General features: G+C 41.0%; 1 protein-coding gene across 1 annotated transcript in view; it reads left to right on the top strand.

Annotated features, from left to right (window-relative positions):
- Positions 1 to 1,110: 1,110 nt before the first annotated feature.
- Positions 1,111 to 14,862, top strand: part of LOC121518403 (voltage-gated potassium channel subunit beta-2-like) — a 39,418-nt gene continuing 25,666 nt past the window's right edge. The window contains exon 1 of the mRNA XM_041800691.1: positions 1,111 to 2,526. Within this exon, the coding sequence (XP_041656625.1) occupies positions 2,189 to 2,526 (338 nt within the window). The 5' untranslated portion in view covers positions 1,111 to 2,188. The remainder of the gene's footprint in view (positions 2,527 to 14,862) is intronic.

Consider the following 14,862-nt stretch of genomic DNA (forward strand, 5'->3'; position numbering starts at 1 on the left):
CCACGTTATCTATAGCTAAGTTAGCTTTAGCAATGTGAGCTTTAGCGCCAATAACATAAATATATATCTGCTTTATGAGCTTAACTTTAGCTGCATAGCTATGTTATCTATGTATTTTACACAGCTAACAGAACTACGCTGGCCGCGTTAAAGTTTACATAGAGGAAGAACTTTACATTTTGTAAATAGGTTTTGCAGGTTGGGTTTCTGACTTTTAACTTCTGGTAGCCTAACCCTTACTTTTATATTTAACCCTAAACGAATTATTTCTGTTCTGAGATATACGATACCTGAGACTGTCTGTGACGTTGGTGGTCAGAGATCAATGTTCTGTGGTCTTGTGGGGGTCAAAACTTGCACCCCTGAAAGAGCTAGGTCCAATTCTGCCTTGCAATCTACTCTGGGGCTCACAGATTGCTGCAAAAGCAAAATTTCCCTGGACTTTTCCACTGAGAACAAATTAACAGAGGTGTGCACTTTCCCTTGCTTACTTGGTGAGGCGTTTTCAGCGCCTCCTCCTGTTGGGAAACTTTTCTGGATTGACAGTCTCCTGCAAGGATGCGGCAGCAGAGTTTATACCGTAAACACAGCCTCGCAGGAACTATTATCATTGGCTACTAAAATGACACATCAGCTCTCTTAGAACAGGATGTGATGTGATGCATTGTGATATGATATGCCACGCTATGCTGCCATGTCAGGATGTGATGTGATGTGACTTACAAGTGGAGTATTTTCTCTTTGTTGGGAGCTGATGATGACTGTGGTTACAGTAAAAAATTTAGTCATGAAACATTTATGGATGCAAAGGGAAATGTGTTGTAAAATGACATAAGCCAGGGTGTGGTAGATGAGAAATCCCTGCAAGTGTTAAAGGAGAAATGTGGAGTGAAATTAAGAGAAACAGAAAGTGACACCAGAACAATTGTGTGCACAGAAATGTGCTTGATCTTGAAATATTCAATCTAAGCAGTTTGTGTGCAAGCTCCATAACATAATACGACGATGTGATGAGATGTGTGTACACCAGTGTGATGAAAAATGTAGAGATCACACCCGAGAGAGAGAGGGAGGAAGAGAGAGGGAGAGAGAAAGAGGGAGCATCTTGAATCTCCCACATTGCTTGTGTGTCGTGAACATTTTTGGAGCCTGTGGAGAAAAAAAAAAGAAGCGAAGAAGAAGAAAAAGATAAAATGCCGCTAAAGGAGAGAGGAGAGGCGGTATCGAGGGTTTGAATCGTCCGCTCCCTGCAGCTGATTTTGGAGCCAGGATGCCGGCATTTTTTTCACAGCGGTGCACCGTGAGATTTGCTCGAATAACGGGAGAGCTGCACAGCTGCTGCCGGTATGTGTGAGCCACTTCACGCGCGCAATCCCTGCTCTTAAATTCCTTGCTTTCTCCATCTCTTCTTCTTCTTCTCTTGCATCAATTTGATGCTGCGTGAGGCTGCTGGGCGACGATGCATCGGTTGGGTTTGACTGTGTGAATTCGCATCATCTCAAGTGTGTTTACTCCACGCCTAGGCGATGTAAAATCGAGCAATTCTTGCCTGTTTTCAAAGAGATTCAAAAGGGAAAATGCCTTCTTATTTCGACGTTAGGTGCGAGGATGCCTGTAGCTGTGATTGTGTCATTGCTGCGGCACACTCCGGAGCTCCTCGGCTCCAGGCGTACACCACCAACCTCCTCAGCTGAAGAGAAGACAGTGAGATATCAAGTGCTTTACCAGCCAGAAGAAGCAATACGAGCCTGTGCATGTATGTGGGAGAAGGCCAGAAGACTCCAGGGAGGAACCATTTGAGGTGTTTGGGGCTTCCCTAGAAGTGCCACATCCCCGAAATCCCCCCATCTGAAGGACTGCTGTGAGCATTACAAGCTTCCTGATGGTTTTTGGAGGGCAGCCCTGATGCATCTTGTGAGTGTGAAAACTCTACGAGCCCTTTGCCAGGTTTGCATCACCAGACAGGAGCTGGAGCAGACGGTAGCTCTGTGTGTGTCATGTTAGAGGCTGGACTCCTGCCTGCTCCCTCCAACCATCAGCCAAAAATCTTTGACCTGCCCTGTCTGAAACCTGTGTATGAGCATTGATTCACCACAGCCACAACAACACTTTACAGACATTACTGCTCGTGTGACCCCTTAAAAAGAAGCCCCCACCCTCCAACAGAACAGCAGAAACCAGGGTCAGGATGCAGGTGTCCTTCGCCTGCACTGAGCACAACCTCAAGAGTCGCAGTGAAGACCGACTTTGTGGCCTTCGCACCGCTCCACCTCCTGGGGGGAGCAGTGGAGGAGTAGGGGGAGGAGGTGGAGGAGGAGGAGGTGGTGGTAGTGGAGGAGGAGGTGGAGGCAGCGGAGGTGGAGGAGGTGGTGGCGGAGGTGGAGGAGGAAGTGGACAAGGGAGTAATGGCAACTACATCTCCCAAGGATCGGTGAAGACGAGGGAGGGGTCCGGGTCCCGGCAGGCCCCGCAGGGTCATGCCCACATGAAGGAGGCCATTGGGAGGCACACCAGCATGAAGTACAGGTGAGGGTGGAGAGCAGGAGGTGGAGGATCAAGGGGTGGTGGGGTTAGTTTCACAGCACATTGATCACTATGGCCTCCTGACCTGCAGATTATCTCTGAGGTTGTAGCTTATCACACTAAGCCGCAGTCTTAATCCTTTATTGAGACAGGTGAAGTACTGGGGCACTCAGGAAGTTCAATAAAGAAGGCTTATTTATGTTTACCTCAATTTGTGTTGATCTCTGAGGTGAAGTTAGCTTACATACTTACCAAACTTCAGACTTTTGCTGAGTTGATTCTATTCTGAAATTTAAAAAGTGCTTTTAGAAGGTCAGTATTGACCTGGACAGGACTGGGAGAGTGGATAAGACATGCCTACTTGCCAAATCATGCTGCCACAATCATCTGCACCAACATACAGTCTAGGCTGTTTTGTCATGACCATTAAAGGTAGACTTACCACAAGTTTATTTTGAGTTAAACATAGTTGGAAAAAAGCCTACATTACCCACAACCCTAGAGTGTCACAGCTTCATCTCTAAATGATGGAGCTTGCTTTTTTATTGTGGAAATGTTTATCATCCCTCAATCATTTGCTGTCAGCTGATAAAACTGAAACTGTCATTATTTACTACCAAGGATCTGAATAGGGAAATTCCCTTCCAAAGCCACAGCCGCCAAAAACAAGGTCGATCACTGTTGAGCTTTGTGAGATAAAAACTGGCACAACACATCCCTCCAGATCAGCCAATTGAAAAATTACACTACAGCAGCCAGGTTTCAACCTGTAGGGTGTGGCTGCTATGCATATTTCTAAAAGAAAATAAAGTCTTGAGTACTTTGTCAAGATTTGGACCTGAATTGATCAACAACAGTTCTAAATACTCAAATGCATAGATTTCCAGCTTACAAAAGTGGCTGGGGGATAAAGTTACTATTTAAATTGCACCCATTTTGCAGCATTAAAAAGAACAGGTTTGTTAGCTGGAAGCATGGGTGGCATGAGCCCCCTTCAGGTCTTTTAGACTACCCCAAATACCAATCCCCAATCCTAAACTATGACTGGTAGGCTTGCACTAATACTCTTATGAGTGCCTTTATCTACTAAGAATTCTTACTGAACTGTAATATTGACTAATGGCAAGTATGCCAGTCCATGCACCAATCTACAATCCAAATTCTAATGTTGGGGCGCTGTATAAAATATAAATAAAAACAGAATGCAGTGATTGTCAAATGTCATGAATCCATATTTTATTCACAATAGAACATATAAGACACTAGAAGTGAGACATTTGACCATTTCACGAAAAATATAAGCACATTTTGAATTGAATGGCAGCAGTGCATCTCTAAAAAAGATGGGACAGGGCAAGAAAGGCTGGAAAAGTAAGTGGTACAGATGAAACTGGAGGAGCATTTTTCAACTAATTTGGTTAAATGTCAACACGCAGTATCATGACTGGGTATAAAAGGAGTATTTTAGAGAGGAAGAGTCTCTCAAAAGTAAAGATGAGCAAAGGTTCCCCAATCTGAGAAATACTGTGTCCAAACAATCATGGAAGAATTTAAGAAAAAAACATTCCCTCAATGTTAATTGCAAAGACTTTTGATATTTCACCATCTACGGTACATACAGTAATCTGGAGAAATCTCTGTGGACAAGCCAAAGAAACCAAAAGAGGTGGTGGCTAATGCAACAATGCTCACAAACAAAGAAGACCCAACACTAGAATCCTACATCAGACAAGAATGGGACAGCATTTCTCACCCCAAACTCCATCAACTGGTCTCCTCACTACACAGAAATTGGCAGACTGTTAAAAGAAGAGAAGATGCTAGACCATGCTAAACATGGCCCTGTCCCCACTTGTTTGAGATGTGTTGCTGCCATCAAATTCAAAATGAGCTAATATTCTTAATTAATTTGTAAAATGTCTCAGCTTCAACATCTGATGTGTTTGGTGGTTTGAGGTATGCAAGTCATTCATTCTGTTTTATTTACATTTTGTACAATGTCCCAACTTTTGTGGAACTGGGGTTGTAATACTCTCAACACCCCCCCTGTCTATTCTACTGTCTATGTCCAAAACACATGAAATCCTCAGTCATGTTAAAATGCTCCTTTGTACTGCAGGAAAAAAAACATGTAACCCATTTCTGATGAAAACTTGTGTTGTTTTGGAACTTTTTTCATAACTTGGTTTTTATTTAATTGATGGTATGAGTAATTAAAGTATAATATGAGCCTGGTCTGATTTGACAGACATGCAGGTGCATTGTTGCTGTTTGTTAGAAGGCTAGGCTTCATTTTCCCCACAGCAAATGCTTGTACTGACCTTAAACTGTCTACTCTTCTCAAGTTGGGTTATGCTTTCAAGCTAGATGGGCGCGTTTCAGGAATTAAGCTATTAATTCAGCCTGCCTTAGCTCAACCTCTTTTCTTGCTTCATGATTAACCAAAAGTTGGTTGAGATCACAATTTCCATTATGGTGACTGCCACTGTTGGCTTTTGTAACGCCTTTTAAGAAACCAGTGGGTGACATCACTGAGACTATGTCCATGCAATCTGCAGGCTGTGATTGTGACAGGCTGCCAGTAGTACCCGTGTTAATTAAACACTTCAAACAGCTGCAGCACCCTTTTTGAGTTCTTAATGAATCAAGCATGGAAGATCAGTGATGTTTCAAATGTCATTTATTAAATGAAGAAAAACAGGAATGTAACAGTAGTATGATAACTTAACAAAGAGGTAGTTAGTGGAAAAATACATGGTAATTAAGTGCAACATATACTGTTCAAATGTGTGTTAATGTGCACACTCTCTAAACATATAAGTCAGAGCAGTCAGAGCACCATTATGACCCCCTGCACTTAGAAACAGTCTGGACACGCCCATACCATGCAGACTGCCTACATATCCATTAGCATAGATGTAAAGCAGCTCAGTGAGTGCACACACAGCAGTGATTTTACTGACATTATAAAAACCATGACATTCCCTCTTAAAAAACGCTTACCCTGGCTGATGTGAAAAAGCTTACATAATACATACCAACCAGCCTTAATGTTATCACGGAACAGCAGACTGTATGCATATAGGAGCATTGCCATAGGCTTATGTGTTTTATGCAGATTCCACCTTGGCCTTTTGCACTTGAGCACAGATTAATAAAAAGCCTGCCTCCAATAACAGCTTACCTAGAATCACCCCGGGACACCAGGCTTTTCTTCAAGGCTCTAAAAGCATTTAATGTTCATAATAAAGTGCTGCAGCAGAGTGTCTCATGCACAAAAAGCTGCTGTTGCACACCAAGCCTGAGTCATAATGTAGGGAATAAAATCACAGAGGGGATAAAAAGCAAGCAAAGACTGTCATTTGTGTTTTATTGTGAAGATTTCAGTCCACCTTGATGGACTGGAGCTTCAGCCTGGAGAGGACGGTTGCTCATGCAGCCTCCACTCACCCAGTGTAGCTCGCAGCAGTGGAAAATAATGCACAGTTACATAAATGTGCATGCAAAAGCACATGACACCATGCAGAATCTATAGGGATATAACATACCCCTGTTTCCTTCATTAGGACTGTAAAATTCAATAACTAAGAGGAGAGTTATAATGACCTGTTTTCCTGCTAATCAGGTTGATTGAATTGCAGCCATTCTCCTCAGACAATTTCATTTATAGTGTTTAAAAAGGGAGCAGGGTACGTGATGAATCCCTCTGCTACTTTATGTTTCTTCCTTTAGAATTGCACACATACTTCTGGAATTATTCAAGATGCACTGCTGTCTCTGGAAAAGTGTCACTAATAGGGATTGCTGCGGCTCAATGAGTCTATACAGCATATGGCCAGCTCCAGTTGCCAGGGGCAACACCCCAGGCATTGCCTTTAGTTTTTGTCAGTCTTATTTCCTAATCAGCGAGCTCTGCTGTCGCTTATCAGTCCCCTCTGCAACTGAGTCTGCTCAAAACCACCACCAACATTATCACCATCACCACCCGGCCACAGAGCCTGCTGGTGGCTGATCTGTGGTCGCACATTCTCCATTTTACACTGTTGTCACATTAAGCCTGTCAAGAAACAGAAACAGGACATAAAACATGTCCGCATGCTGAATGAATGAGGCTGTGGATCCCTTCAGAGAGTTACATTTATTCACATGACACTGATTGAAGCGTAATAAAAACCACAGTAGAGCAGAAGTTCAGAAAGATTTGATCCAATCTGGATTTCATTATCCAGATGGCAACTATCATCACCTCCTTTTTCCTGTATAACTGCATGTTTTCTAATTCCTCCTGCTATCTAATTAACCTTAGGATTCATCATTTACCAGCAGGTCACGGATGAATACACCTGCTGCAATTATCACTCCCATGAGCCCCCTGCTGACACCCCTCTGCCCAAACTCCCAACGTTACACGCTTCTCGTTTTCTCTCTCGTCTTTGTTCAGAGCTTCTAGCGAAATTCTTTGAAAGAAAAAGAGCAAACACTGATGCAGTGCACTGAAGCATGCTCTGTTTACGACCTTTAAACCTGCATGGATATGTCTGTGTTTGTGTGCGGTCTTTTCAGTGCAAAGAGCAGTGATGAGACTCTGACCTTTGTAAACAACAGTGACATACCTTTTTCCCAGCACTGTACTTACAGCTATTTATGTCTAAGCCTTACTTGAATAAAATCAACATTTTAAAAGTTTTTTTCCATCCATCCATCCATTTTCCTCTGCTTATCTAGAGAAGTTATATTTTTAAAGATTTGGATCGATTTCATCTAATTGTGGGATTGCTTTAGCTGTGAAACCAACTGTGGACCAGTTTCCACAGAAAATCACATTTCAGTGATTCAAATATTTGTGCTTGATATGAGCCAACATCAAATTCTTCCATTTTTTTTCATAATACAACCCCCCCCCCAAAAAAAAAAACAGGATAAGGACAGTTAAACCCAAATTTACAATTACATAACCGTGTTGGAAATCCAGTAAAAGCAGAGATGAAAGTCTTTTTTTAGCTCACCTGTGGAGAGGTGAGTCTCGAAGTCACTCAAGCAAAGTCTGTAACTCAGCAAATTGGCCGTTCCCATGGTAACCAGGCCCTTTCTTCTCACCGAAAGTTACCTGGTAAGCAGGTCAGGTGTATTTCTAGCAGAGTGATCTGTTACTGTTGGATTTCTACATCATCTTAAGGCCACAGGGCACATGATATCAGCTATGGGAGGCTGGATGCAAATAAGTCATGCATGAACAAGAGAAAGAGAAAGAGCAATAAAGCAGTATGCGTTAAAAGACCAGTCAGGCCAGGCCAGGTCAGGTGTGGGAGCATACGTCATATCGGCACTTGGCTGCATCAACCTTGGCCCTGTGCTGCTCCGACCTTCTGAAGGTCATCCTTCTGGCCTCTGCCATACCCGTGCTCCTTCCCTCCAGGTATCATCCCAGCTGACCACAGGTATGCAAGATTCCCCTCTGATGAGAAGTCACATCCTAGCTGCTGACTTGAACAGCCTTAACCTTGTAAAGCAGATGAATTGGACAGATTCCATGTCTCTCAGCAGGCGAATCCATCTTGCAAAGCTCCAGACTGAAACAATTGTGCAAAGTCTGAAAACAAACCCGACCAATCAGTGTCATTTGAGGAGACCAAGGCAGTAGCTACAGGTGGGGTTAAGTTGTACTGGAAGCAGATAGCAAACATTGCCTCTGCTGTATTTATTAGCTTGGATGTAGATATAGTACAGTGGCAGTTTTGTTAGAACAGGACCACACTCTCCTTACTAAAACAAGAACAAAGAGCCACACCAAAAGATTCTCTTGATGGAGAGGATGTTTTTGCACTTCTCCCAATCAGCCTCGGCATTAGTTTTATCCACCAACTAGCTCCACCATACATAAACCACAGCAGTGCCTGTCTGTTGAGCTCAGGTTACTACCATGCCTACAACCACTTTTTGTCTTGTTGCTCTGATTAGCCCCTAACGAAGGTGACAGACTTAATATTCGTCGAATCACCTTCTGAAATTTTTTTGAAGAGTCCTGCCCTTCCCAAATGCTTTGTACAGATGGTTTCCTAGACGTATGCGACGGATATATGAAACAGTCTATCTGGAAGGTCAGGTTATGACTGCCTCAGGTTGAAACAAAACAGTTGAGAACTGGGTGTTGACACCTCAGCACCGCCAGAAACATTCAGCCTATGTTTGCTGTGCAGGGATTTCCTCCTTGTCCGGCATCGAGAGTCCCAAAGGGCTTTGATAGTACTCCCCTATGCGTGTCTTTCAGTTGTAGGTGTCTACGTGAGATGCAGTTTAAGGGTGTTGGGAAGCAACTGGCCAGCAGTAACCTGACTGTACAAAAATAGACAGTGTAATCAAGTCCTCCTGTTGTACAGATGTGAAGCCAAAATATGGTATCCCAAGCACTGAGTGCTGACATTTTGCACTGGTGGTGACCTTTAGGAGTCAGAGTGCTCAGCATACTTTAGCATTGTGTTTGCAACCCACCTCCATCGATAAGACACATATTTGACTTACCAGCATATGGCTAGGATCCCTCAGGTTGTTATAGGAGCCAACAGAACAGTCTTAGGTATGGGTTTAAAGCTGAAATTCAAGGTTATTGGAAGTTCAATGACTCATTTGTTAGTTTTTTCTTTCACCGCTCCTTCTCTACTCTGTCAACAGAGTTGCCAGTCATGGCACTTTACCTCTTTTAACAGCATTAAATAGCTAATTAAGATGAAAGCCAGATTTGAACATAGGCCACCCACTAAGTGGACAATAGCCACTGAACATGGAGCACACAGACACACAGAGAGAGACATTTGTTCAACATACATCTCAGTTTTATAGTTTGACCCATGTCCCATCTGTTAACATGGTGGAGGCAGAGCTTCTGACCTATGCTGATGCAGTACACTCTAAATGTTTTGGCTTCACTTTTCTGTAGCTGAAGAGTTGTCCATATTTTATTACAGTCTATGTCAATGGCAAAAAGGGTTGAGGGTCAGTTGAAAGGTTTTAACATATTCTGTGATATGTTGGTTTAGGAATAGAAACACAAATGCCCAGTTATTTTATATCTGCATACATCAGTGAAAGTTTTGGTTTGGCATAATTGGAAATACACCACACAGGACTTCAAAAGACAAGAAGACTCCAGACAGTAGTGAGATAGTGAGAAATTGTCAATCACAGAACCTCCTAAAAACACAATGTGCTTATTTGAATCTTGAATTTCTATTAGGAATTAAAAAAAAAACAAGGTAGAGACGCGGGGTTTTTAATACAGCTGGACAGAGCCAGGCTTGTTGTCTCTCTCTTATTCCCTAAAGCTAACTGGCTGCTCTTGGTTTCTTAATATTTAATGGACAGACATGAGGGAGGTATTGATCCTGTGAGTTAACTCTGATGTTGAACATACTGTAACAGATCTATAACCTTGGGCACTGTAGGTGTCTTTTATTCTTACCACAGAGGATAAGCAAACTCTATATTCCTGCAGCTGAGCAAACTAACAAACACAAGCTAAAAAAAGATCCTGTGAGTCTGGAATCTACTTTTTCCCAGCATGTCTATATTCCTAATTGTATTCTTTTTTGTGAATTTTGCAGCTTTTCCAAATTATTTGTCCCACGAATGGAGGTCTTTTTAAGAAGTCTGTGCAACTTAATGTGATATGGTACAAAGATATGGAAGAGCTCAGTTAAGATCCCTTAACCAAACCCCCATTTCTGAGACAGCGTGTGGTTTCTTAAGATTAAGTTTTAGGACTCTAATACTAATATAATCTAATAACTGCCTGTATGAAGCTCACACAGCTAGCCTCTCACTAACCAATTCCTATTCCAAAAAATCAAGTAAGTCTTTTACCTTCATGTGAGATTTGAACTTCAAAAGAAAACAAATTACCTCTGCTACAAGCAGCAAACTTGAGAATTCTTACTAACATTCAACTTTATTCATAAACAAAGTCTAGCTGTAACATTCATGAAATAGCCACATTCCAATCATTACAGACTCAGCAACATTTCATAAATTAAACAAAAGGTCTAATCTGGGATTAAATTATGTGTAGACCCATTTAAGAAGTAGTTGTATAAACTGTGGCTCTTAGCTGACATAGTTAAACTAGCTATGAAATGAATGTTTCTACATAAGCCAGTTTAGCTACATTTGGTTAAGCTATAGCAACGTGAGCTTTAGCAAATGTAGTATAAGCTTATGTACCTAACCTAGCTTTTTAAGCTTTAGCCCAAGATCGATTAGAGTGTTTTCACAGAGTACATGCTTTTTGTCCTGTAAGCAGATTGTGCAAGATTTTATCAAACATTTTGTAATTAGGTTTTACAATTCAGGTTTTTGACTTTTAACTTTTGGTATTCTAACCCTTACCTTTACCTGTACCCTAACCCAACTGGAAGTTATATCCGATTTAATTTTATTTTGAAAGTTTTTGCATATATTTTTCGTTCTTAAAGAGGTGGCATCTCATTGTAGTGGTCTGCAAGGTGGGGCATCTGAGATCTGCATTCTGCAGCCAGACTGACCTGAAAAACTATTGTTGAAAAATGAAGCCAGTTAGAAAATGCAAAAAGATGTAGTTCCTTGAGTATCCACTTCAGGTTGGCTCCAAACACCAATGAATACCCATTAGGTCCTCTATTAAAATCCCATTTGCAGTTTGCAAAAAATTCCCACAGATGAGAGGCTTCCATCTATCCACTCTTCCGTAAAGCCCTGGTCAGTGGAAGTCAAAGTGATGGTTGTCCTTCCTTAACTTTGTCCCATCTCCAGTTCTTGTTGGGCCAAACTTTTCCATTTATGAAGCGGTTTCTGCCCATTACAGGGAAGGTTTTTCTTGCTACTGCAAGTGCTAAGTCATGATTGGCTGGTGATTAGCACCAGTCTTTATAATATTATAGGTTACATCAGAGAGTACAGTCTAGACCTGCACTCTTTTCAAAGTGTCTTGAGATTACTTCAGTTATGAACTGGTGCTATATAAGCAAAGATTGATTGATTGATTGATTGTTGTTGTTGTTGCACCCAGGTAACTTGGTTATTTTTGCCATTATGACTAATAATTAAATCTGCTATTAAGAAAATGAAATGGTTTTTACTTCCAGAGTTATGTTGCTGAGCTGTTTTTGGAGGCTTTTTTTGTCAAAATCTATTATCTGTTTCAAGAAAACAAAGGATTTTCCTTTTTTTCTCCTTATGATGATTACAGAAACCAGACCATTATCTGTGTGTAAACAGATAAAAAGTGGCACAAAAATGTGTAACTCACCAACTCTTATTTTGGAAATTATTTCTTAGCAGCCTCCTTTGTTTAAGTATGTTCAGGATAGTGTTGTCAGTGAAATCCTAACATTATTTAACATTGATCTCTTGTTGTTGCTGCATGATTTAATCGTACAACAACCGTGCCATTGTTGGTGACTGAAATAATGTCTGAAACCATATTTTTTTATTGTGCCTGTGGGTTCACTATCTAATCTACTATGGAGAACTTACTGAAAAGGGAACATACAGCGAAATTAGTGTGTTTTTTTCTGTTAGTGGCAGCCATCTTTGTTGTTATTAAAAGTAGACTAAAACCTAAATCCACCCCATATTACTGTTAGTTGTTGTTGTCGTGACCCACATCAGTCCAGATAAAAATGTGTATGAAGTGGAGGGGGACCAGAGGCATCTGCCAAATCAAATCAAACCTGAGTTGCTGATTCATGTTGTTCTCAGGCCGTGACACAAATACATCAAACTCCACTTTCAAACGGCAGATTAAAGCTATAAGAACTGCCCACTGAAAGAGGAGATGGTAGTAAACTTAGCACGGTATTAAAGCTAATATGGGAACTCATGTTTAGCTGGAACATGAGACCAATTTGCATTTGTATCAGGATGTGAAGTGTCCTGACATTCAGCGGTGCAGAGAGCTGCTCTTCTCTAACAGAGCACACTTAAAACAGCGAGATTTCAAAGTCTGAACTCTTAGCAGCTGACGCAGTAATGATCGAGTCGTTTGTACCCATGAACCCTGTCAAGTTGCATAGATTTATTGGAGTCATTTATAGCTATGAGACCATGATCGGGGACTTGTCTTGCTCCTCCAGTATCACTACGGTAACACTTTGATGAAACAATTTTACACCCTCTGTTTCTTAATTTGATCCCATTTAGTTGGAGTAATGTTCTTTTAGAGTTGCCTCATACATAAAACTGCAGAAAGCTGTGGAGAAATTAGCAATCAGACTATTCCCACATTCACAAAACCCTATGGACACCATGTGTATTTAATTAGTAATGAATTCCAGTGATAAAATATGGACTTCACAGAGTGGACTCATCATGAATAATAATTTAGAGATAATTAGGTAATTTGGACTCATTGTTATCACGATTTCAAATTGGAAATAAGTGATTCGTGAAGCAGGGAGGAGGAGGAGGATGAAAACAACCTTGACTTTCAGCCCTTCTGTCACTGGGGCTTTTAAGTTTCCAGTCGACTGAACGAATCAGTGGCATCACTCTGAGGTACTACAACAAGTTAAAAGAAGAGTCACGCTGCATTTAAGCTTGCTTGATTTCAGTCTGCCTCGCAGGAACCCTGTATTGAATCTATGCTCTGTTTTTCTCATCTGAACTACAAATAACTATCATCTTATTTCATTTTCCACCTACTGACAAATGATTGTAATAAAGCTGAATCACTGAACGGCACATTATCACAATCATTGTTTATGCAAGTGCATGTAGGAGATTTTAAGCCAGGCAACTTCATCTTTCCTAAATGTGAAGTGACTGCTGGGTCAGTGTTGTTTAATCAGGCTTACATTTGTCAATATTGTCTGTGGGGAGAATCAGTGGCCGGAGCAATCAGCAGGTTTAATCAGGGCCAGACGATCCACGTCACGTCCTCTGGACGGACCGTCTGGTCCGAGTCAAAGTCAAAGTCTGATATTCTCTTCAGGCAGAAACAAAGTCATCACTGCGTGCCCTTATGTAAGAGCAGTCAGACTAATGAGAGATAGAGAGGCACAATGTGGTCTTTAAAATTGTCCTAAAAATGATCAATATTACATTCTTATTGAGAATCTTTACACATTTTTGAAAATGTCTTCCATAATCAATCAATTAAACTTTATTTAGAACCATTAGACCCATTAGAAATCATTGTGGAGGCAACCGTCCTTTACAGTGATGTCAAGTCAATTACAAAAGAAATCAAGGAGACAATAAAAAGCCATTAAAAATTAGAGAGATTAGTAAAAGGACATTAGAATGATCAAACTGGAGATTATGGGTTGACAGATATTGTTTTTTCAGGATCAATATCGATTAGTAGTAGTTCATTAGACCAAAACCAATATTTGGAACCAATATGCATTTATAATGATGTACAAAATGTTCTTCATATGGCAAAAGTAAAATTGCATGATCAAGGAAATAACTAACAATCAGCATGAGAAAGGCACAAAGCAACACAGGAAAACAGGAAGTGATACCATCTGCTCACTGTGTCAGTGGCAACCGGGTGTTAGTGATGATTGGGAAGTACTCATGACATCTAGCCAATTAGATTGTGTTGTATAAAGGTCTTTTGTTGAGACTGTGGAGAGTGAAAATAAAGCCAGAGGAGAAGACACAGTTTGCAGTTAAACCAAAGAATTCAATTTTTTATTAATTAACTTTATCAATTATCCGTATAATAAAATACTGACTCCCATAATGGGCTAAAAGCCAAATATCGGCCTCAATAATCTGTCTAGTTGATAATCGTTAGACCCCTACAGGAGACATGTACCGAACAAGAACAAGATGACTGAATTATTAAGGTAGGATAAAGTGCAGTTAATAGTATAGAACCAAAAATGAACTATGTTGTTAAAAAGGTAAAAGATTAAAATGGTCAAATTTGGTAAAATACGCAGATGTTAGCACTGAAATATATTTTATTAATTAAAGAATGACCAATCCCAGGGGGGCTCAGATGGCTGAGTGGTCAGGTGGCTCCCCCTGGTATGCAAGATCCGGGTTCAAGTCCGTCCTGTGGCTCCTTTCCTACACGTCTCTCCCCCTCTCTCTCATCCCAGTTTCCTAATTTATCCACTGCCCTCCTGTATGAATGAAGGCCTTTAAAAGCCCAGAAAGATATCTAAAAAAATGGCCGTTAAAACAGAATGCCTTGTCATGGTAAATGTCATAACAGAGCCACCATGACAACACATGACATGTTTAATGTTGCTATAGAAACACCGGATGTTATGTCAAGGACTGTTATAGAAGGAGGCAAGAACTCCTAAAGGAAGCTGCTGTTCTGATTCGGTATCTATTTCCTGTTTTGTGATG

This window comes from Cheilinus undulatus, linkage group 12 (genome assembly GCF_018320785.1).
Source record: "Cheilinus undulatus linkage group 12, ASM1832078v1, whole genome shotgun sequence".
Lineage (NCBI taxonomy): Eukaryota > Metazoa > Chordata > Actinopteri > Labriformes > Labridae > Cheilinus > Cheilinus undulatus.